Source organism: Somniosus microcephalus, chromosome 2, assembly GCF_052327205.1.
Source record: "Somniosus microcephalus isolate GS21.2 chromosome 2, FLI_Smic_1.0, whole genome shotgun sequence".
Classification (NCBI taxonomy): domain Eukaryota; kingdom Metazoa; phylum Chordata; class Chondrichthyes; order Squaliformes; family Somniosidae; genus Somniosus; species Somniosus microcephalus.
This window is the reverse complement of record NC_140988.1, coordinates 351,624,353-351,649,070: the sequence shown is the minus strand read 5'-3', so window position 1 is coordinate 351,649,070 and position 24,718 is coordinate 351,624,353. Positions and strand designations below refer to the sequence as shown.

The window sequence follows — 24,718 nt, the reverse complement described above, 5'->3', positions numbered from 1 at the left end:
GTGGCAGCCAGGGTGTACAGCGTCAAGTGAAGTCACTCTGGCCATGGTGAAGCTATCCCTGGCCTCCCGGGCAGCAGTGTGGTCGGGTGCTGATGCACTCTGTCCTGTGCAGCATCAGTTGATTGCGGAGAAGGTTGGTGTTGTTGTTGGTGCTGCTGGTGTGCCTGGTGATGCAGTTGTTGGGGCTTTGCAGTTGATTGTGGTAGGATTCTGAGGACCAAGGTGAGAGAGTTTAAGGGCAACCATTCTGATGGAATAGATGGCAGGTGAAGTAGAGATGACAGAAGCAATCTGTCAATGGTGGGAGAGGTAATGAAGTCAGACTGGATGGAGACTTGTGTAAAGACTTGCAGCATCCTGAATCTGTAATGGAAATGCAGTTTAGAGAATCTAGTGATTAAGGGAACATATCTGAATCAGCTGGGAGCTTTGACTTGACATTTGAAGCTGTCAACCCATCAGCTGATTCAATGGCCACTGATCTCCCACCTCAGCTTTACAGATGAGGTCTAGTCACAGTGGGAAACCAGTGGGTGACCTGTCAAATCCAAAAAGCTGGAAGAAAACCATTGACAAGTGGTTGTAAACAAGCCACTAATGATTTTAATTGCCTCCCCCACCACTGCCTGTCAGGTCTGCTCAGGGCTGACAGACCCGATATCGGGAAAATCCAGTGTGCACGTTTTCACAGTGGATTCCCGACCCACTGTCAATCATTTTAAATTTAACAGCTGACCCGTCACACATCCCGTCCACTGAGCGCCGTCAAAATTCTGGCCAGAAAGTGGGTAACAAAACAAACAAAGTCTCCAACTGTTTCGTTTTTCTGTTATAAAAGCAAAATACTGCGGATGCTGGAAATCTGAAATTAAAACAGAAAATGCTGGAAATACTCAGCAGGTCAGGCAGCATCTGTGGAGAGAGAAACAGAGTTAACGGTTCAGGTCGATGACCCGTCATCAGAACTGGACAAAGTTAGAGATGTAACGGGTTTTAAGCAAGTACGAGGGCAGCGAGAGGGGAGGAAAGAACAAAAGGGAAGGTCTGTGATAGGGTGGAAGGCAGGAGAGATTAAATGACAAAAGGGATGATGGTGCAAGGCGAAAGGAAATTGAAATGGGACAAGTAAAGAAACAAAGATGGGTCTAGAGGAGGTGTAAATGGGAATAGCAGAATCATCAGCAACAGCTGCTGTCTAAAAAAAATAGGGACAGTAATTAAAATCTGAAATTGTTGAACTCTGCCTGTTTTGGTGTTACTGCCGTTCCATCCCAATCTGCTATCTCTGCAGCCATTACTTCAGTTCCCTAAGTTTAACTCCCAACTTAGTTTCCACTGTTTCATCTTGTGAAACACTTTAACATTTTCTTTATGTGAAAAGGGTTATATAAGTAGAAGTTGTTGTTGTGATTTTATATATATATATATATATCTAATATAATACATATATTTGTTTCTCAATTACTAAAGTCTCCTTGGAGAGGTTGAAAACACTCAAAGCAGCATTGTACTATGTTTTACGTAATAAAGAAAGAAGTTGCATTTATATCGCGCCTTACATAATCTCAGGATGTCGCAAAGCGCTTCACAGCCAATGAAACACTTTTGAATTGTAGTCACTGTTATTTGTGCTAGAGACACAAGGAGTAAGATTCTGATCGTCGGTAGTTCTTACACTGATTTAAAACCTTGTGCCACTCTTGATATAACTTTGGATCCATGGTCAAGAACAGAAAGTTCCATGCCTGTTCCTTCTGACCTTGACGTGTTGGCAGCTGTATGTCATTAATTAAAGGCACTTTTCTGAGTGACCTTAATCACAGACGTGAAATGTCGATGTCAGCACTAATATTCATTTGTAAATTCCAACATGGATTTAACATCTTTTATGTCAGTTGGACTAAAAACATCAATTTAGCCAATTATTGAGAGGCAGCTGGTAAAAATAACTTCAGTCAGATGGCAATTTGGGAATTATTATGCATCCTCCACTGTTATTTTAGGTCACTTAATGGTGGATATTAATTGTTGTGATGAATATCAAATGAGTCTAAATTAAAAAGCATTTCAGCTGTAACTCATACTAATTACCTGTACAACTACTGCTGACTGCTTTATTTATGCACAACTTGCAGTAATATTACAGGGAGTTTAATTTCTTCCTACTGCACATTAGCTAACATGTTCGTGTAAGATTTCTTTGTACGCTAGTTTAACTCAACTAGTTTGACTTAACCTATTAAATGTTTTTTTCCCCTTTTTTTTGCATGTCCCAGGAGATTACATGGCTGGGGGGCGGGGTGATAGTAGAGGTTTTTTTTAATTAATTCACGGGATGTGGGCGTCGCTGGCAATGCCAGCATTTATTGCCCATCCTTAATTGCCCTTGAGAAGGTGGTGGCGAGCTGCCTCCATGATAACAGGCTGGGCCATTTCTGAGGGGCAGTTAAGAGTCAACCACACTGCTGTGGGTCTGGAGTCACATATAGGCCAGACCAGGTGAGGACGGCAGATTTCCTTTCCTAAAGGACACTAGTGAACCAGATGGGTTTTTATGACAATCCGGTAGTTTCATGGTTACCATTACTGATACTGGCTTTTTATTTAAAAAGCCGTGGTGGGGTTTGAGGTCATGTCTCCAGATCATTAGTCCAGGCCTCTAGATTACTAAAAAAGCAAAATACTGCGGATGCTGGAAATCTGAAATAAAAACAGAAAATGCTGGAAACACTCAGCAGGTCAGGCAGCATCTGTGGAGAGAGAAACGGAGTTAATGTTTCAGGTTGATAACCCTTCCTCAGAACTGGAAAAAGTTGGAGATGTAACCGGTTTTAAACAAGTGTAGGGGCAGGAAGAGGGGGGAGGGGAGGAAAGAACAAAAGGGAAGGCCTGTGATCGGATGGAAGGCAGGAAAGATTAAGAAACACAAGGGATGATGGTGCAAGACAAGAGGAGATGGTAATGGGACAAGTTAAGAAACAAAAGATGAGTCTAGATGAAGTGTAAATGGCAATGGCAGAATGATCGACAGCTGCCATGTGAGAGAAAAAAAAAATGAATCTCCTGCGCTTGCATGTAGAGGTGCCGGGCGAAGGGAAAGGGGTGTTGGGGTGATAGAGGCGTGGACCAGGGTGTCGCGGCACCTCCACATTCAACGGATCATCCTCCGCCATTTCCGCTACCTCCAGCGTGATCCCACCACCAAACCCATATTCCCCTCTCCTCCCCTTTCAGCATTCCGAAGGGACCGCTCCCTCTGCGACACCCTGGTCCACTCCTCTATCACCCCCAACACCCCTTCCCCTTCGCCCGGCACCTTCCCATGCAAGCGCAGGAGATGCAACAGATGCCCTTTTACCTCCTCCCTTCCCAATGCCCAGGGCCCCAAACACCCCTTCCAGGTGAAACAGTGATTTACTTGTACTTCTCACAATCTAGTATACTGTATTCGCTGCTCACGATACGGTCTCCTCTACACTGGGGAGACCAAACGCAGATTGGATGATCGCTTTGCGGAACACCTCCGTTCAGTCTGTAAGGATGACCCGGAGCTTCCGGTCGCCTGTCACTTTAATTCTCCGCTCCACTCCCACTCAGACCTCGCCGTCCTCGGCCTCTTACACTGTTCCAATGAAGCTCAACGTAAGCTCGAGGAACAGCACCTCATCTTTTGATTAGGCACTTTACAGCCTTCTGGGCTCAACATTGAGTTCAACAATTTCAAACCATAAACTCTGCCCCTATCTTTTTTTTCATTTTTTCTCTCTCTCACATGGCAGCTGTCGATCATTCTGCCAGTCCCATTTACACTTCATCTAGAGTCATCTTTTGTTTCTTAACTTGTCCTATTACCATCTCCTTTTGCCTTGCACCATCATCCCTTTTGTCTCTTAATCTCTCCTGCCTTCCATCCTATCACAGACCTTCCCCTTTGTTCTTTCCTCTCCTCCCCTCTTTCCCTGCCCCTGCACTTGCTTAAAAACCTGTTCCATCTCCAACTTTTTCCAGTTCTGTCGAAGGATCATCGACCTGAAACGTTTCTCTCTGAGAAACTCTGTTTCTCTCTCCACGGATGCTGCCTGACCTGCTGAGTATTTCCAGCATTTTCTGTTTTTACTCTGGATTACTAGTCCAGTAACCTAACCACTGTGCTACCGTTCCCTGTACAATATGTTTAGCCATGATGCTTTGGCCATCATGGTGTGTGGGGCAGGCTTGATGGACCAGCTGGTCTTTTCCTGCCCCATAATTTTGTATGTTTGTATGTTAACAACAGCCCTAAATAAAACACAATGGAATTTTAGATGAATGAGTTGACCAGTGCACTACCAGAGGACATGAAACCCCCAGGAGTGTAAGATAACCGCAACTGGATAATCTTACAGAAGAAAATTATACAGGCAAGCTGAAAGGAACCAAAGGGCCTATTTGACCAAATGTGTGCCCCAGGCACAGAGCTTCCCTCATTGAAGGTATATAGTGAGGAAATCTCTGGTGCACTCAAGTCATGAGGGCTGATTTTACACCCACTGGGAAATGGATGGAAAATCATGGGGCGTGCACCAAAGATTGCCAAAGATCAAAGGAAGATGGGGAAATACAAAGAAAGATTTGAAACTTTGGGGCTGTTTTATTAGAACAGCTGAGATTACAGAGTGATTTGATAGAGGTGTTTAAAATTATGAAGGGATGGGACAGATCTGATTGCAACAGACTGCTTCCGGTGATTGAGGAGTCTAGAATGAGGGGACACAGATACACAATGAAATGTAAGAGATTTAGGAAATTGAGCAGTTTTTTTTTAACGCAGAGGGAGGTGAGGCGGTGAAATGCACCGCTGGAGTTAGTGACAAGGCCGGGAATTGCCTCAGAGTTGCTCCCGTTCGGTTGCCGTAGCCTCGCCTAGAAATACGGCGAAAACGTGGCTTACGCACGTCAAAACGGGGTTCGTGCCGCACCTGCCGAAGTTGCGGCAGCAGGACGGGTGCAGCTCCGAGGGAATTAGCGGCCATGGCAACATTTAAGAACGGGTTAGGAAGGCGGTCGAAGGGAAAGCGAGCAAAGGGTTCTGGGTGATCAGGCCTATTGCTCATGTGAAGGATAAACATCAGCACGGTCTGGTTGGGCCAAACAGCCTGTTGTCATTTCGATGTAAATCAATGAATGAAACTCCTAACATGAATCAAAATTTCATAATTGAGATTTCCCATGCCATCAAGCTTAGGCGACAGACAAGGTACATGGGTCATTTAATGGAGGGCCACCTGAATTTACTAAAGTATATCTTTCATTGTAAAGCCAGAAGATGAATAAAGCAAATGATCCGTGCTCAACTTTACACATTGCTGGAGTTTGCATGAGGTCAGGAAAAGGTTAGGTAGCTCCGATCACACAGCTGCCCGTGTTGCCGCAGCTAGCAATGCCTGAAAACCTGCGGTTGTTCTCGTCTGAGCGATCTCAAGCCCGGGTTGCTAACAAGTTTGCTTGTAATTAGGGACGTGGAGTTCGATCTGTGCCAAGCGGACCTGCAGTGGGAATCAAGGAACTTCCCGTGCAGAAAGCAAATCCGTCTGAAAGTTTACTCTGCTGGCTGAGTGAAGCCAGAAGGAGCAACCTAAAACAAGGGCGGACAAATTGGAGGTCCAACTCCATCTAGTCATTTGTGCCCCGCAGGGATTGGGGGAGTGAGGTTTTGAACGTGTGTCTGTCCCTGCATCCACGCAGCAGGTTCCGACCAAATCGATGTTACGGTAACTTACAGACTCAATCATCAGCCTCCTTGACGATGTGTGATAAAACGTTTTGTTATCATCACGTTGGAGGATTCCCTCTTTACTGCAATTGTTATCAGTTGTTATCCCATGGTGTTGCTTGCAGTAAGTCAGAAAATACTCTGTTTTATAACGACAGGAGAAAGAAATAGAAAGATTTGCATTTATATTGCGCCTTTCATGACCTCAGGATGTCCCAAAGCACTTTACAGCCAATTAAGTACTTTTTGAAGTGTAGTCACTGTTGTAATATAGGAAACACAACAGCCAATCCACACACAGCAAGCTCCCACAAACAGCCATGTGATGATAACCAGATAATCTGTTTTAGTGATGTTGATTAAGGGATAAATATTGGCCAGGACACCGGGGATAACTCCCCTGCTCTTTTTCAAAATAGTGCCATGGAATCTTTTGTGTCCACCTGAGAGAGTAGACAGGGCATCTGAAAGACGGCACCTCTGGCAGTGCAGCACTCCCTCAGTACTGCACTGGAGTGTCAGCCTAGATTTTATTCTCAAGTCTCTGGAGTGGGACTCGAACCCACAACCTTCTGACTCAGAGGCGAGGCTGAGCCATGGCTGACACACACAGTTATACCTTAGTCTGCTACTAGAAACACTTGGGATTAGATTGAAGGTTCTGTAGGGACCCACTGACCTCTACACTTGAATTCCTAATAGGTGTGTGATCACTCCCATACTTACTTTCCTTCCTGCTTGTTTCTCCAAATCAAGGCCTAATGCAGCCCAGATACTTGCGATCAATACGTAGAAGGGAGCGAATCCGGCTCCACTTGTTTATGCTTAAGTGTCTCATGAGACCAGTGAAAACCTTGGGGCTCTAATGCCATTCGATGTATGAAGTTTCCCTGCATTATATTACAAGAGTGACGTGGGAACTCCCTCCCTAGCAGCACTGTGGGAGTACCTTCACCACACAGACTGCAGCGGTTCAAGAAGGCGGCTCACCACCACCTTCTCAAGGGCAACTAGGGATGGGCAGTAAATGCTGGCCTTGCCAGCGATGCCCACATCCCAGGAACAAATTTTTAAAAAGAGCAGTGGGAGTCTGCTGCTGACAGAAGTACCTTCTGCTAACTGTATTAGATTGCATACACTGAGCACAGTGAGCTTTAGCTAGTGCAGGATGGAGATTTTCCAATAGCCAGAATTGTATTGCACAGATCACATAAGCAAGTGCACCCACACCAGTAATTTAATGCAGCATAGGGGAACTGTCCCTCTCACAATATAAATCATTAGGCAAATTAATCTACAGATAGATAATCAATTAGCTTGAAACAACAGAAAATGCTGGAAACACTCAGCAGACCCTTCACCGACCTGAAACGTTAACTCTTGTTTCTCTCTCCACGATGCTGCCTGACCTGCTGAGTGTTTCCAGCAGTTTCTGTTGTTGTTTCAGATTTCCAGCATCTGCAGTATTTTGCTATTCCATCAATTAGTTTTTGATTGAGAAGCATTGGTGTGGGGCCAGAGCCGACAGTGCTGGATAAGGCAGAAAAGAGTAGGAGAGAAGATGAGATCGTGAAGAGGTTAGGGCCAGGTGGTGCCAAGCTTAAGCTTTAGAAATCAATAGTGTCAGCATTCATCGCCGGAACTCAGACTATAGTTAGCTGTATAGTTATTGCCTACATCACCACTGTCACCACACTCTGAAAATAGATCATTGTGTGAGGCTCCTTGAGTCGTTTCCATGTGACAGGGTGCTATATAAATACAGGTATTATGAATATTCTGTAACTGAAGGGAATAATTAAACAATCTTATCATCCGGATAACAATTGGTGGCTCTCATAAGCAGTGAGTATCCAGTCCTGATAAAGGGACACGCCTGAAGCGTTAACCTACCTTCTGAAGGGGAGGATTTTAACGGGGTGGGGGGAACAGGAGTTAAAATCGAATGGCTCGTTTTCCCCTCTGGTACCGCCTCATTGCCATTTTAACACAGAGCGGTTGCGGCGTCCACCTGATTCATATCAGATAATCTGGGGTCTTATCGCTCAGAGCCCAAAGACATCTTAGCAGCTGACTCACTACAGGGAGTAGTTGAGGTGAATTTCATAGATGCGTTGAGGGAGAAGCTAGATAAACACAGGAGGGAGAAAGGAATATATGGATATTCTAATGGCGTGAGATGAAGTAGGGTGAGAGGAGGCTCGTGTGGAGCATAAATGCCAGCATCGACCCATTGGCGACCTCAACCACCTAGAAGGACAAGGGCAGCAGGCGCATGGGAACACCACCACCTCCAAGTTCCCCTGTAAGTCACACACCATCCTGACTTGGAAGTATATCGCCGATCCTTCATTGTCGCTGGGTCAAAATCCTGGAACTCCCTAGCTAATGTTACACCACTATTCAAAAAAGGTGGTAGAGAAAAAGCGGGGAATTATAGACCGGTAAGCCTGACATCGGTAGTGGGGAAAATGCTAGAGTCTATTATAAAAGATGTAATAGCAGAGCACTTGGAAAGCAGTGACAGGATCGGACAAAGTCAACATGGATTTACAAAAGGTAAATCATGCTTGACTAATCTACTGGAATTTTTTGAGGATGTAACTAGTAAAATAGATAAGGGAGAACCAGTGGATGTGTATTTGGACTTTCAGAAGGCTTTCGATAAGGTCCCACATAAGAGATTAGCGTGCAAAATTAAGGTACATGGGATTGGGGGCAAGGTATTGACTTGGATAGAGAACTGGTTGGCGGACAGAAAGCAAAGAGTTGGAATAAACGGGTCGTTTTCCGAGTGGCAGGCAGTGACTAGTGGGGTACCGCAAGGATCGGTCCGAGGACCCCAGCTGTTCACAATATATATTAATGATCTGGATGAGGGAATTGGATGTAATATCTCCAAATTTGCAGACGACACAAAGCTGGGTGGGAGGGTAAGCTGTGAGGAGGATGTCGTGAAACTCCAGTACGATTTGGACAGGTTGGGTGATTGGGCAGAAACATGGCAAATGCACTATAATGTGGATAAATGTGAGGTTATCCACTTTGGTGGCAAAAACAGGAAGGCAGATTATTATTTGAATGGCAATAGTTTGGGAGAAGGGGAAGTGCAAAGAGACCTGGGTGTTCTTGTGCACCAGTCGCTGAAGGTAAGCATGCAGGTGCAGCAGGCGGTCAAGAAGGCAAATGGTATGTTGGCCTTCGTAGCAAGAGGGTTCGAGTACAGGAACAAGGATGTCTTGCTACAGTTGTACAGGGCCTTGGTGAGACCGCACCTTGAGTATTGTGTGCAGTTTTGGTCGCCTTACCTGAAGAAGGATGTTCTTGCCATGGAAGGAGTGCAGCGAAGATTCACCAGGCTGATACCTGGGATGGCAGGAATGACGTATGAGGAGAGATTGTGTCGATTGGGCTTATACTCACTGGAGTTTAGAAGATTGAGAGGGGATCTCATCGAAACCTATAAAATTCTGTCAGGCCTGGAAAGACTAGATGCAGGAAGGATGTTTCTGATGGCCGGGGAGTCCAGAACCAGGGGTCATAGTCTAAGGATAAGGGGTAAGCCATTTAGGACTGAAATGAGGAGGAATTTCTTCACCCAGAGAGTGGTGAACCTGTGGAATTCTCTGCCACAGAGGGCGGTGGAGGCCAGTTCATTAAATATATTCAAGAAAGAGTTGGATATATTTCTTAAGGTTAAAGGGATCAAAGGATATGGGGAGAAGGCAGGGACAGGGTACTGAATTTGGATGATAAGCCATGATCTCATTGAATGGCGGAGCGGGCTCAAAGGGCCGAATGGCCTACTCCTGCTCCTATCTTCTATGTTTCTATGTTTCACCACACGGACTGCAGCGGTTCAAGAAGGCGGCTCACCACCACCTTCTCAAGGGCAACTAGGGATGGGCAATAAATGCTGGCCTTGCCAGCGATGCCTACATCCCAGGAACGGATTTTTAAAATGGCCTGTTTCTGCCCTGTACATTCTATGTAATAATGAGAGGCTAGTTCATTGATTTTTTTCTTTTGAATGTATTTCAGGTGCTTTCTTTCCAACTATCAAGCCCCCTGACATGGTTTTCAAGGTGATCTTCTGGCTGGGTTACTTCAACAGCTGCATAAACCCCATCATCTACCCCTGCTTCAGCAAAGAGTTCAAGCGGGCCTTCACCAGGCTGTTGAAGTGCCAGTGCCGGAGGAGACGGCGCCCGGCCTGGCGGGTGTACGACCACCGCGACTGGAGGGCCTCCACCAACAGCTCGGAGCGTGGCTTCGAGGGCGAGCTGGCAACCAGAACCGTCGTGAGCCACGAGACATTGTCGGTAAACAATTCCTTTGCGCTGAACCGCGGGCACCGAGGGAGTGTTGCTGCCGGCGGTGAGGGCGTCAGCGGAGGCGGCGGCGCCAACCGGGCACTCAGCCTTCACGGCTGGAGACTCTTCCCCTCTTTGTCCAAATCGCCCTTCCAGCTTAGAGAGAAAATGAACAACCTCTCCAACAAAATAAGGATGGGACAGCACAGGCCCTGTACGTCTACCATCAGCAAGGTAGACAGTGTTCCGGTGGAGTCCATCTCCATTGGAGTATGCCAGGAGTTCAAAGAGCACAACGCTTATCAAATATACGAAGTTACTGACTGCTTCGGACTGAAAGAGACGGATATTTAAGGCGGGGGCCAGGCAGGAATGCTCTAGTGAGATGTATGTTCTGTAAATGTGTTTGTTCATGGGTTGGTTTTGTGTCTGCATTGCCAATTTCGGCGAGAATGAGAAAGAGTGTTTAAAAAATAAACGCCAAGAATTTCCTTGAAGGTTCTCCCGATCGCTCCTCCCCAGGTTCCTCGAGGATTCTCCTGATCGCTCCTCCCCAAGTTCCTCGAGGCTTCTCCTGATTGCTCCTCCCCAGGTTCCTCGAGGCTTCTCCTGATCGCTCCGCCCCAGGTTCCTCGAGGGTTCTCCTTTCGCTCCTCCCCAGGTCCCTCAAAGGTTCTCCTGATCGCTCCTCCCAAGGTTCCTCGAGGGTTCTCCTGATCGCTCCTCCCCAGGTCCCTCAAAGGTTCTGATCACTCCTCCCCAGGTTCCTCGATGGTTCTCCTGATCGCTCCTCCCCCATGTTCCTCAAGGGTTCTCCCGATCGCTCCTCCCCAGGTTCCTCAAAGGTTCTGATCGCTCCTTCCCAGGTTCCTCAAGGGTTCTGTTGATCGCTCCTCCCCCATGTTCTTCAAGGATTCTCCCGATCGCTCCTCCCCAGGTTCCTGAGGGTTCTCCTGATCGCTCCTCCCCATGTTCCTTGAGGATTCTCCCGATCGCTCCTCCCCAGGTTCCTCAAGGGTTCTCCTGATCGCTCCTCCCCAGGATCCTCCAGGGTTCTCCCGATCGCTCCTCCCCCATGTTCCTCGAGGATTCTCCCGATCGCTCCTCTCCAGGTTCCTCGAGGGTTCTCCTGATCGCTCCTCCCCAGGTTCCTTGAGGATTCTCCCGATCGCTCCTCTCCAGGTTCCTCGAGGGTTCTCCTGATCGCTCCTCCCCAGGTTCCTTGAGGATTCTCCCGATCGCTCCTCCCCATGTTCCTCGAGGGTTCTCCTGATCGCTCCTCCCCCATGTTCCTCGAGGATTCTCCTGATCGCTCCTCCCCAGGTTCCTCAAGGGTTCTCCTGATCGCTCCTCCCCCGGTTCCTCGAGGATTCTCCCGATCGCTCCTCCCCAGGTTCCTCAAGGGTTCTCCTGATCGCTCCTCCCCATGTTTCTCGAGGGTTCTCCCAATAAACCTCTGCACCGTGTTCCTCAAGTGTTCTCCCGATCACCCCACCCCCTCCCCCCCGTGTTCCTCGCGGGTTCCCCACTGATCACCCCACCCCAAAGGTGTTGCTTTGGAAATAAGTGCAAATCCGTAAAAAAAATTCCTTCAGGAATTTTCAGTATGGCATCCTATGGGATATTATGGAAAGGAAATGTCTGGGGCTCATTAGTACTTAACCCATCCCCATTATTGTTTACAGGTATTCCATTGAAATCATGCTAGCTTTGACTAATCCCATCCTACTGATTGACAGGAACCCCATACAGATTTTAGCACTTTAATCATTAACGGAGAATTGTAGGTCTTTGAAAGTGGAATGAGAGTCAAAAGCTGTGTCAGTCAAGGCTTCCCGCCAGCAAGTCTTAATCCTAGCTCTGCTGCCTGTAAGTTATAAACACAATTCACTTTGTTACACAGAAGTTAATCCTATATTTGAAGCTGCTCATGGTGGTGGAGCATCATGTCTTGTGGTGAACTGACATTTTATCCAAAGAATTAACACTGCATAGACATCCAAGGTCAACATATTCTTGGCCCGCAGGAAGTAAACTCTATTGATCTCTTTGATATTTTGAGTCAGGAGTGTGAAGGAATACTCTCCACTTGCCTGGATTGATGCAATTGCAACAACATTCAAGAAGCTCGACACCATCCAGGACAAAGCAGCCCACTTGATTGGCACCCCATCCACCACCTTAAACATTCACTCCCTCCACCACCGGCGTGCCGTGGCTGCAGTGTGTACCATCTACAAGATGTACTGCAGCAACTCGCCAAGGCTTCTTCGGCAGCACCTCCCAAACCCGCGACCTCTTCCACCTAGAAGGACAAGGACAGCAGGCGCATGGGAACACCACCACCTCCAAGTTCCCCTCCAAGTCACACACCATCCTGAATTGGAAGTATATCGCCGATCCTTCATAATCGCTGGGTCAAAATCCTGGAACTTCCTACCTAACAGCACTGTGGGAGTACCTTCACCACACGGACTGCAGCGGTTCAAGAAGGTGGCTCACCACCACCTTCTCAAGGGCAATTAGGGATGGGCAATAAATGCCATCTTTGCCAGCGCCGCCCACATCCTAAGAATGAATTAAAAAATGACCACCCCACCCCCCCCCCGTTTGTCAACATTCAAGATTAGATTAGATAGGTGGTTGAAGGAAAAGGTGAAAAAGGGACATGGGAATGAAATGGGTAAATGTGATTAGGACTGTTTGCTCACATGGAACATGGCTGAATGGCCTGTTTCCGTGTTGTAACTTCTAAGTATGTGTTTCAATGAACAGAGGCTGGAAAGAACGGGAGGAAGCAGAAGAAAAACTAGAATCAAACACATGAGGGGTCATTTTTTAACTTTGCGTTGCCTGGGGTGCATCATCAGAAAATTCGGATACCCATTCCTTGAATTCACAACCATTAATGTATGTCCTGGGAAAAGCATGCGTGGAGTCAGAAAATTACACCTTGAATATCAAAGAGATCCGTACGTAGAGTTAGCTGCAGTAGACTGCCAACAGTGAGACCATCATGATCACCTTTATTCACCTACTCTTTCATAGAATCATAGAATGGTTACAACACATTAATGGTGCCGGCTCTCTGCAAGAGCACTTCAGCTAGTCCCATTCCCCCGCCCTTTCCCTGTAGCCCTGCCATTTCTTTTCCTCATGTACTTATCCAACTCTCTTTTAAAAGCTGTGATTGAGTCTGCCTCCACCACCTTTTCAGGCATGCATTGCATTCCAGATCATAACCACTCGCTGAGTAAAACAGTTTTTCCTCATGTCGCCATTGGTTCTTCTGTCAATAACCTTAAATCTGTGCCCTCTGGTTCTCGACCCTTCAGCCAATGGGAACAGTTTCTCTCTATCTACTCTGTCCAGACCCCTCATGATTTTGAACACCTCTGTCAAATCTCCTCTCAATCTTCTCTGCTCTAAGAACAACCTCAGCTTCTCTCCCACATGGCAGCTGTCTCCCATTCTGCCAGCACATTTCACACCTAATCTAGAGCCGTCTTTTGTCTCCACTAGTCCTATCACCATCTCGTCTCGTTTTGAATACCTCTTAATGTTTCTTCATTTCTCTTTTGTTCTCTCCCAGCCTGGCCTTTCAATCTATTTCATTTCCTGTGCCTTTCCAGTCTTGACAAAGGGTTTGACTCGAAACGTTGACTCTACTTTCTCTCCACGGATGTTGCCTGGCCTGCTGAGTTTTTCCAGCATTTTCTGTTGTTATTTCCCAGCTTCTCCAGTCTATCCACGTAACTGAATTCCCTCATCCCTGGAATCATTATCGTAAATCTTTTCTGCACCCTCTCTAAGGCTTTAACATCCTTCCTAAAGTGCGGTGCCCAGAATTGGACACAATACTCCAGTTGAGGCCGAACCAATGTTTTATTAAGGTTCATCATAATTTCCACGCTTTTGTACTCTATACCTCTATTCATGAAGCCCAGGATCCCGTAAGCTTTTTTAACTGCTTTCTCAACCTGCCCTGCCACCTTCAACGATTTGTGTACATATACCTCTAGGTCTCTCTGCTCATGCACTCCCTTGAGGATTGCATCCTTTAGTTTATGTTTCCTCTCCTCATTCTTTCTACCAAAATGTATCACTTTGCACTTTTCTGCGTTAAATTTCATCTGCAATGTGTCTGCCCATTCCACCAGCCTGTCTATGTCTGCTTGAAGTCTATCACTATCCTCCTCACTGTTCACTGAGTCATCTGCAAATTTTGAAATTGTGCCCTGTACACCCACATCCAAGTCAGTAATATATATCAAGAAAAGCAGTGGTCCTAGAACAGACCCCTGGGGAACACCACTGTATACCTTCCTCCAGTCCGAAAAACAACCGTTCACCATTACTCTCTATTTCCTGTCACTTAGCCAATTCCGTATCCATGCTGCCACTGTCCCTTTTATTCCATGGGCTTCAACTTTGCTGGCAAGCCTATTATGTGGCACTTTGTCAAACGCCTTTTGGAAATCCATGTACACTGCATCAACCACATTATCCTCATCAACCCTCTCTGTTACGTCATCAAAAAACTCGATTAGTTAAACACAATTTGCCTTTAACAAATCTGTGCTGACTTTCCTTAATTAATCCACACTTGTCTAAGTGACTGTTAATTTTGTCCCTGATTATTGTTTCTAAAATCTTCCCCACTACCGAGGTTAAACTGACTGACCTGTAGTTGCTGGGTTTATCTTTACACCCTTTTTTGAACAAGGGTGTAACATTTGCAATTCTCCAGTCCTCTGGCACCACCCCCATTTCTAAGGAGGATTGGAAGATTATGGCCAGTACCTCCATGATTTCTTCCTTCACTTCCCTCAGTGTCCTAGGATGCACCCCATCCACCCCTAGTGACTTAACTACTTTAAGTACAGCCAGCCTTTCTAGTACCTCTTCTTTATTAATTTGTATCCCATCCAATATCTCCTCTACCTCCTCCTTCACTATGTCTATGGCAGCATCTTCTTCCTTGGTGAAGACAGATGCAAAGTATTCATTTAGTACCTCAGCAATGCCCTCTGCCTCCATGTGTAAGTCTCCTTTTGGGTCCCTAATCGGCCCCACCCCTCCTCTTACTACCCGTTTACTATTTATATGCCTATAGAAGACTTTTGGATTACCTTCTATGTTGGCTGCCATTCTATTCTCATACCCTCTCTTTGCCCCTCATATTTTCTTTTCACTTCTCCTCTGAACTTTCTATATTTAACCCGATTCTCAGATGTATTCTTGACCTGACAGCTGTCATACGCGCTCTTTTTCTGCTTCATCTTACTCTCTATCTCTTTCATCATCCAGGGAGCTCTGGCTTTAGTTGCCCTACCTTTCCCACTAGTGGGAATGTACCTCGACTGTACCCAAACTGTTTCCTCTTTAAAGGCAGCCCATTGTTCCATTACAGTTTTGCCTGCCAATCTTTGATTCCAATTTACCCGGGCCAGATCCGTTCCCATCCCACTGAAATTGGCCTTCCTCCAATTAAGTATTTTTACTCTAGATTGCTCCCTGTCCTTTTCCATGGCTAATCTAAACCTTATGATATTATGATCACTGTTCCCTAAATGTTCCCCTCCTGACACTTGCTCCACTTGACCCACCTCATTCCCCAGAACCAGATCCAGCAATGCCTCCTTCCTCGTTGGGCCGGAAGCGTACTGATCAAGAAAGTTCTCCTGAACACATTTTCTTTCTCAAAGTGCCTTGAAGTCACACTTTGGAAAACGAGCAACGAACGTGTTGGCACATCACATAAAATTCCGCTGTCGATATTTTAACAAAAGTGTTGCTAACCGATTTATTTTAATTTAACCCATTCATTTTAAGTCATTAACAATTTTATTTTAAAAGGGTTACCAGCATAAAATAAATGGGCTAATGCCTTTGTTAAAGAGTGGACAGCAAAATTTCATACAAACATCATAACATCTCCATATACAATTTGAAGACATGGGTCTTTTTATTTCTGTAAAGAGCAAATTCTTCATTTCATGTAAAAAAAAGTAATCATTCCTTTTTCATTGTTCAAGTCTTAGGATATTTGCCCCCCTCCTCTCCCCTCCCCTGAAGTCTGACACTTGCCACAGTACTTTGCCCATGTGGCCACACTTCATGGGCTGGATTTTGTAATTTCCTGCCCGGAATTCGATCTTATTGACAGGCGGGGAATGCTGACCCGGACGCCACAGGCAGGGGTTCGATCCCGGGGGGTCCGAACTCCGACCCGGGAGGGTGGGGTCCAATCCAATCTCCAACCTCAGGGGTGGGTGGGTGGGTGGGGGTGCGGGCTGCTGGTGGGTGAGCTCGGGGGGCTGGGAGGAAGCACTGCTCCTCCTCCCGGCCGACAAGGATTGCTCCCAAAGGCTGTGCTCGCCTCGCTGCAGCTACCGAGAATCCTGGATCCCGGGATCCCCGGCCGGCTGCAGTAAAACCTGCACAGTAGGTTGGAGCAGAGGCTTCAGGCCTCAATAAGATATTTAAAATGCCAACCCGCCTCCTGGCAGCCCTGTCCCGCCTGAGTGAAAGTCAACAAGTTGAAGGCGTGTTGGGGTCGGGTTTTAGATTTTTAAAACTTTAACTTCCCCCCCCCACTCCACCCCGTCTCCAACCCACCCACTTTTCCATGTGAAAATTCCCCCCATGTGTAAGACTAGCAGGTTGGAGGGCTATTCAGCTGCAGAGGGCCATCGCAACCGATCATGACCTTGTTCTCATCTGATGCTCACGCTTGGCTCACTGGATAACTAGCAGGAGTGGGAATCCTGGCTGCTTTTTTTTACCCCCTTCCATAGTCGAGGAGTACGAAGAGCCTATTGCAGCATTCCCTGCTGCTGCCGCAACTGAAATCGGCTGGCAACACAGGCCAGGAATGGAACCGTGCCACCTTATGGTCTGTGTGGCTCGGTGGAACAGTCCTGGGCTATTGAGGGAGCTTTGCTTCTTCTCTTTCTGCTTTGGGGCTGCAGTTGATCGATGTGCAGCCCGGGTAGTTTTTATTTTGGATGAGCTCCTATTAAGGACTAACTGCCTACGTGGAACTGTGCATCAACAGAGGGTTAGAATGACAGGCCTAATAAACCCAAACATGCTCAGGTCCACCAGTCCCGCTCACTTGTCGAGAAGATGTAGCGCGGCCAAGTTATTTACAGCCTTGAGCTTGTGGTGATTTTTTTTTACAGTGTTTCTCAATGCTGTCCCTTCCATCAAAAACAGTGCAAGTATGTAGCAGGGACTAAATCAGTTTATAGAAGTGCCCGGCTCCAGAGCGGTAGATAATCTCAAACAGAAACTGTTCCTGTAAAGCAAAAAAAAAAATGAAGAAATGCAAGAAAGCTTGAAGTATGTAAATTATTAAAGACTCTTTATCCCACGAGTCATGTCGTGCGATATTAGCATCTGAACAGCCAGGGCCTGAAATTCAGCTTGTGTCCTGCGTGTTTCATCTGTGCAGCTGCCAGCTGAGGGCCAGAAAGTAGGGGTGGGATCCAGTCCCATCTGTTGCCCCTGGAGATGGGGGGGAGGAAGAGGATTTATTTTCCACCCGATTACCCCTTCCCAGCTCAAGGGGGCATGTCTGGGGGAGTTGCCAGGCTTCTGTATCTGTTAGACCGTGCCAACCCCCATGCCCCACCCTCCCCGATATAAGGCTCGCTCCCGGGGAGAGGGGGCAAAATGATAGCAGTAAAAAAGAATCTGCGGCCCGTGTCAGGAAAAATTCCGGGAAATCCCACCACGATTGCCTAAGACAGTCAAGCAAGCTCCAGCAGACCAGGATTGCCCCTGAGGCATCAGTAGAGATACAGGAACACCCCCCGCCGCCTCCCCTCCCCTCCCCACACACACCCATATGCCCCAATTATTTTAATAAAGCATGACTGTACAGAACCACAACCAACTCCATCCATCCATTGGGGCAGTCCCAGAATTTGAATCACAAGCACGTGTGAATGAGACCATTCCCATCTTTCACCCCCATTTACCCAACCAAGTAACGCAACACCGAGAAGCTACAGCACCAGCCAACTCATTGTAACAAGGTTATAGAGAAGCTCAGACCTCGCCTTCTAGTTCTAAGTGAGCAGGGAGGCAGACGGTAAATGCAATGGGACAAGCGGGCAGCAGTAGAAATAGGCCGGTCACAATATGCTACGTAAGTTGAACATCACTTTGTTCTGGTTTAAATGTATTTTGGGGATATCAGATGCTGACATTTTTAAGACCAGAAGAGGTATGAGGTTTCAGATCAGGACATCCTGCGGAATGTACTCTTCCCCCAGCTCTGTACACTTAATAAAGCCGGAAGTGAAGTTTCACAGCAGATTGTTTTGATGTTTACAAATAGGTATTTTTGGGCTTGGGACATCATTTGAAAATTTAAAAAAAATCACAACATGTATTTAGACATTAGCCCGTTGCTATGTTTGTCCAGTCTCCACACTGCAGGTGCTGGGCGGGGAAGAGGGAATAAAACTTCCTCTGGTTGCTATGTGTAGCATCATCGTAAATGCATTGGCGAAGATTTACTCTGTTTAGTCTTTCTACAGAAAGAAAGCATTCAATGAATTACAGAGGAAATCATCACAAAACCATTTACAATGTTACTCTACATAGTCACCCCTGTGTTGGTAAATTATTGTCTATATACAAACTCCTTAAATTATATTGTTATTCCATGTTTACTATTTTTGTAAGTCACCAAATTCCATATTTGATGTTAAATTATATTTTTGTTTTTTTTTCAAATGTGTTTAAAAAGCCACACAGAGTTTAATCTGCATGATTTTCTCCTTTTGAAGTGAAAAGGTGTTGTATAATGTTCCACCAATGCACCAATAAAAGGGAATAAGTTGCTTAACAAGACTCGTGACTGGAGAAAGTGGTGAAATAGGAACGTGACCCACCTCTTAATTGGGGGAAAGGGACTGAGAGACTAATAAAAATGCTTTGTGTCTGCAGTGAATGTTACTTCTCACAGTGTCTGACAATGTTCTCAGTTTCATTGGTCCAATGGTTTTCACTGATAGAATGGGGTGCTAGATGTGTCAAAGCCCTGCCACCAATCAGCTAAGGTATGTCAAAATCTCAACCAATCAGAATGGGGATAAAACAATTTTCAGTGGCCATTTTTCTTCCAGGTAGTTGCCACTGTACCACCTCCAGCCTTTACGTCCCTAGGGTGCCTCCCCCTTGGTGCTCTGCTCCTTAGCCTGGCTCCATCCTTGACCTGTGCTGCACTGCTCAGTCCTGTCCATAGCCCTGCACCTCAGCCTGCACTGCTTTGGAAATACCTAAATTTAGCCTGACTTTATTTATTTCTATACTCATCTGTGTGGAACTAAATAAGTAACTAATGCCAGGCTAAATGAACTGGTGACTTTATTTTTTATTTCACTACCGGTCTGTCTCTGGGAGCACAGTACCAACCAGAAGAGAGAGTCATGGGGCAGCTATTGTTCAGGGAAGGGAGACAGCCCTCCTTCAGCGGAGAAGAAGAAAAAAACAAATAGCTTCTTGAGCGGGGTGAGAAGGACAACAACTTTCATTTATATAGCACCTTTAATGTAGTAAAACATCCCAAGATGCTTCACAGGAGTGTAATCAGACAGAAATTGACACTGAGGCAAAGAAGGAGACATTAAAACAAGTGAACGAAAGCTTGATCAAAGAGGTAGGTTTTAAGGAGCGTCTTAAAGGAGGAGAGAGAGGCGGTGAGGTTTAGGGAGGGAATTTCTAGAACTTACGACCTTGGCAGCTGAAGGCACGGCCACCAATGGTGGGGCAAAGGAAGTGCGGGATGCACAAGAGGCCAGATCTGGAGGAATGCAGAGTTCTTGGAGGGTTGTAGGGATGGAAAAGGTTACAAAGATAAGAAGGGGTGAGGCCCTGGAGATACTTGAATTCTAAAATCGAGGCATTGTTGGACCAGGAGTCAATGTAGGTCAGCAGAGCACGAGGGTGATGAGTGAATAGGACTTGGTGTGAGTTAGGATAGGAGCAGTAAAACCCTTACAGAGGAGAGGCAGGATGTTTAGCTCTGCTGGGACTATGAATGATCCTGTCTAACGGGAATTAGCAGGTCTACTTTATAATATAGTGTGTCCTCCAACTCATGTGAGCAACACCACAAGAAATTCACTAGCAGATATAAAGAAAAAGTACTGAAGAGTTGTTAGACATTATTAACCCAAACCATAACTCAAGAACATACATGCACAAAGAGATCCATGCACACACACACACATACACATATACACGCAGGCAAACTTGGACACACGGGCATGCACATTCAGATACAGTATATACACATAGTTGGATGTGTGTGCATAAATATATACATATACAAGCAGACATATTTGGACTCACATACCTGCACATGCATACACAAACATTTGCAGGTACTGAAAGACATATGTTAATGGTTGGAAATTCGGGGTGGAGTCCACTATGGGCAGGTGGTCTTCTGCCTGATTTTGGTCTATGTGCTGAGCCCAATCAATCCCTTATGCCCAAGTGCCAGATACACATGCATGTACAAATACTGCAGACACAGATATGTGCACACAGATTTAAAAGGCCACGATTTAACTCCAGGTGGATTCCCCGCTCAGGCCTGAGTTAAAATTACAGTCGGGTCTCAATGATGTCATTGGGCCTCAACATGCAGATGTAAAGAGGGACTCTGATGGCTCCGGGTGCATCTCCTTGCTACCTGCTCAGGCGAGCAGGTTAATATTGTGGCTGCTACGATCAGGACGTCTATTGGACAGGTAAGAGCCAGGGGGATTTTAACTGCCCACCCGCCAGGTTTCTGCTGAGCGAGTAGGGTTAAAATCACCCCACACCTGCCAAATCAATGGTGTGCACTAAACCCAATCAGTCAGCATGTGATATCTGGATGTACAGATAAAGAATTAAAACCATTCCAGTTTTCTGCTTTAAATCCTGCACCTTCTAAAATCATGTGGCAAGCTAATAAGAAAACATTCAATAAAAGTCAGAAGGCATATAAAAATCACAAGCACTTTAACTCCTATTCAGTTTTTTTTATTCTTAAACATTTTAGATGTTTGATAAGGTTTCAAATCTCCGATGCATGTGAAGAGCTCTTCATAATTACTTACAATCACTGATGTAAACATGATGGTGGCAGATCGACAATTTGTAGCCTGGTTCTTATTAATTATTGTGGTCCCCATCTTATTACTTTGTTTTCCCAATGTTTTTCTTCTTATGCCACTGTGTCTCAACCTGCAGTAGGTACCTCATCCCAAAGAGGCCAGTCTTCATTAGTGAGCACAATCAGGCATCATAGGAACAGGAGTTGGCCATTCAGCCTCTCAAGTCTGCTCCGCCATTCAGTTAGATCATGACAGATCTGCACCTCAACTCCATTTACCCGCCTTTGCTCCATATCCTTTGAGATACTTATCTAACAAAAATCTATTGATCTTAGGGGGCGATTTTGTGACTGGGGGCGCCTTGGAGGCGGGACTGCTGCTTGTCGGGTCGATGTCCCGCCTCCATCGATTTGTGGCCAACCCACGCTATTTTCCCTTGATTGACCTTGTTAAGTCCGCACAGCGGGCTTAGCAGGCCAATTAAGGGAAAGCCGGTTGCAGAGCACGTCAGCATTTTGATAGATGAATTGTCATCGTTTGACAGCACTGTGAAGCTGTCAAACAGTGACATTCTCTGCAGTTTGATGAGGTCTTGAATACAAGACCCCATCAACCTTCTATCTTTTGCAGAAATGAGATGGTTGTTGCATCTGAGAATGCAACGGCCGTCTGTCACTCCCAACGCGGAGGTTCGAGAGTCTCCGCATACAAACCGACTGAAGCCTGCAGGAAGAAACAAAGGCAAGTACACTTTTACTAACACTTTGCACTTACCTCAGATACTCACCTCTCCACTCTTGAACCCATCACTTACCTTCACAGCACACTTTTGCACCCCCCCCCACCAACCCCCGCTGACCCAGAACTCACCTCGCTGACCTGGCAGGTTTTGAAGCCTTCGGGAAGCCCGCACTTGTGAGGGCAAAAAGGGGATAATCCTATTTTCTGCCTGTTAACTACCTGTTAACAGGCAGTTAATTGGCTTTAATCCCTTCCCGCCTCCAAGGAGATGGGACCCGGCACGGGATGGCTACCCGCCTCCTGGGAAGATGGCATGGAGGCGGGTTGGACACCCGCCCCCAAATTCTGCCATTTTCCCAGCAGTCCCGCCTCCCCAGGGCTGGCAAAATCGCCCCCATAGTCTTGAAAGCTCAAATTGACCCAGCATCATTGACCCTACATAAAGCTGGGCTCATCCAAAATTCTGCTGCCCATATCGTAACTCACACCAAGTCCCGTTCACCCATCACCCCTGTGCGCACTGACCTACGTTGACTCCAAGTGCAGCAACATCTCAATTTTAAAATTCTCATCCTTGTTTTCAAATCCCTCCATAGACTTTCCCCTCTCTATCTCTGTAAACTCCTCCAGACCGACAAGCTTTCGAAATCTCTGCGCTCCTCCAACTCTGGCCTCTTGCGCATCTCTGATTTAAATTGCTCCACCATTGGCGGCTGTGCCTTCAGCTGCCTCGGCCCTAAACTCTGGAATTCCCTCCCTAAACCTCTCCGTCTCTCTCTTCCTTTAAGACGCTCCTTAAAACCTATCCCTTTGACCAAGCTTTTGGTCACATGTCCTAATTTCTCCTTATTTGGCTCGGTGTCAACATTTTGGCTGATAATCGTTCCTGTGAAGCGCCTTGGGGCATTTTACTATGTTAAAGGTGCTGTATAAATACAAGTTGTTGTTGAGAGAGGTCCAGATTTCTATCGCCCTTTGTGTGAAAACCTGCTTCCTGATTTCGCCCTTGAATAGCCTAGCTCTAATTTTAATTTTAATTTCTCTTGTTCTTGATTCCCCCACCGGAGGAAATAGTTTCTCCGTATCTACCCCATCAAATCCTTTGAACATTTTTATCACCTCGATCAGTTCGCCCCTTGATCTCCTATGCACAAGCCAAGTTTCTGCTACCTGTACCCGTAGTTTCTGCGCTTCCGTGATCACCACTTGCTTAACAGGGTCTTTCAGCTTGTATTTGCAGCAAGCAGTTAGGAAGGCAAATGGTATGTTGGCCTTTATTGCTAGAGGATTTGAGTGCAGGAGCAAGGATGTCTTACTACAGTTATACGGGGCCTTGGTGAGACCACACCTGGCGTACTGTGTGCAGTTTTGGTCTCCTTATCTAAGAAAGGATATACTTGCCGTAGAGGGAGTGCAGCGAAGGTTCACCAGACTGATTCTTGGGATGGCAGGACTGTCGTATGAGGAGAGGTTGGGTCGACTAGGCCTGTATTCACTAGAGTTCAGAAGAATGAGAGGGGATCTCATTAAAACATATAAAATCTTTACAGGGCTTACTCGACATGCTGCCTGACCAACTGACTATTTCCAGCATTTTACGCTGTCACTTCACATTTACAGCATCCACTTGCAGAGGGCAGAGGAAGACACAGAAGAGGAGGAATCAGAAGAGGGAGATGCAGAAGAGGGAGACGCAGAAGAGGAGGAAACATCCAAAAGGATGCATCTCAGACAGCTTCTTTGTCGCCGGGATATCCAGGATGGAATCATCTGCCTGTGGTCCCACTGGCTGGGCATGCTGCCTCTTCTTGTTGACCCACTGGCTGGGCATGCTGCCTCTTCTTGTTGACCCACTGGCTGGGCATGCTGCCTCTTCTTGTTCACCCACTGGCTGGACAGGCTGCATTTCTTGAGTGTGTGAAATGAGGACGGTACAAGGGTGGAGTTGTGCAGACAGGAGAGCAGGAAAGCAAGAGGTGCATGCCAAAAGGAGGATAAAGTTCGAGGACATCAGCCCCTCCACTGGCCAAGGGCCCAACCATGCCCCTGCCAAGAATGGCCTGCACCCTCTCCTCCAAGGGGGTGGGGTGAGGCTAGGAATGGGAGATGTGCCTCATCATTGGTGCAGATTGTTGGTAGGTAAGTGATTGGGGGTTGTGCATTGAGCAGTGTGTGAGGCTAGTGATGCAGTTGGTAGGAGATGGCTTTTGAAGATGCATTCACTGACCTTGACCAGTGGTCTGAGGTCATGAAGCTTCTTTGGGCACTGGAGCCAGATGGTGGGGGCGACACTGCTGGCAATGACGGCCTTAGTGAAGTACGCCTGCATCGTTCTTTCTGGAGGGCCTCCATGCCCCTGCGGGTCGAGGGCCGCTCTTGCAGTGTTGACCCCCTACACAAAGCTAGAATGCTGCAGGTGAGACCCTCGGTGTCCCTTCCCTGGCTTGCTGAGCCATTTGTGTTAGTGCTGAGGCAGTTTTCCCATTTGTTGAGGTTAGGAAGGTAATTCAACTTTAACAATATTCACATTTGGAACTTCTTTTAAATATTGAATATTTCTTAAAATGTAGAAAGGGCTGAAAAATGTATTGATTCACTGCATTTTATTTTGTATTGCCCCTTTAAATCTCAGACCTCTTCATTGCCCACAATTCTCTGCAAGAGCACTTCAGCTAGTCCCACTCCCGTGCCCTTTCCCCATAGCCAAGCAAATTTATTTCCTTCAGATATTTATCCAACTGCCTTTTGAAAGTCGTGATTGAGTCTGCCTCCACCACCCTTTCAGG

The 24,718-nt window shown here is 46.5% G+C and overlaps 1 protein-coding gene across 1 annotated transcript in view; it reads left to right on the top strand.

Annotated features, from left to right (window-relative positions):
- Positions 1 to 16,321, top strand: part of adra1d (adrenoceptor alpha 1D) — a 49,226-nt gene extending 32,905 nt beyond the window's left edge. Inside the window, exon 2 of the mRNA XM_085975531.1 lies at positions 9,794 to 16,321. Within this exon, the coding sequence (XP_085831657.1) occupies positions 9,794 to 10,419 (626 nt within the window). The 3' untranslated portion in view covers positions 10,420 to 16,321. The remainder of the gene's footprint in view (positions 1 to 9,793) is intronic.
- Positions 16,322 to 24,718: the final 8,397 nt, after the last annotated feature.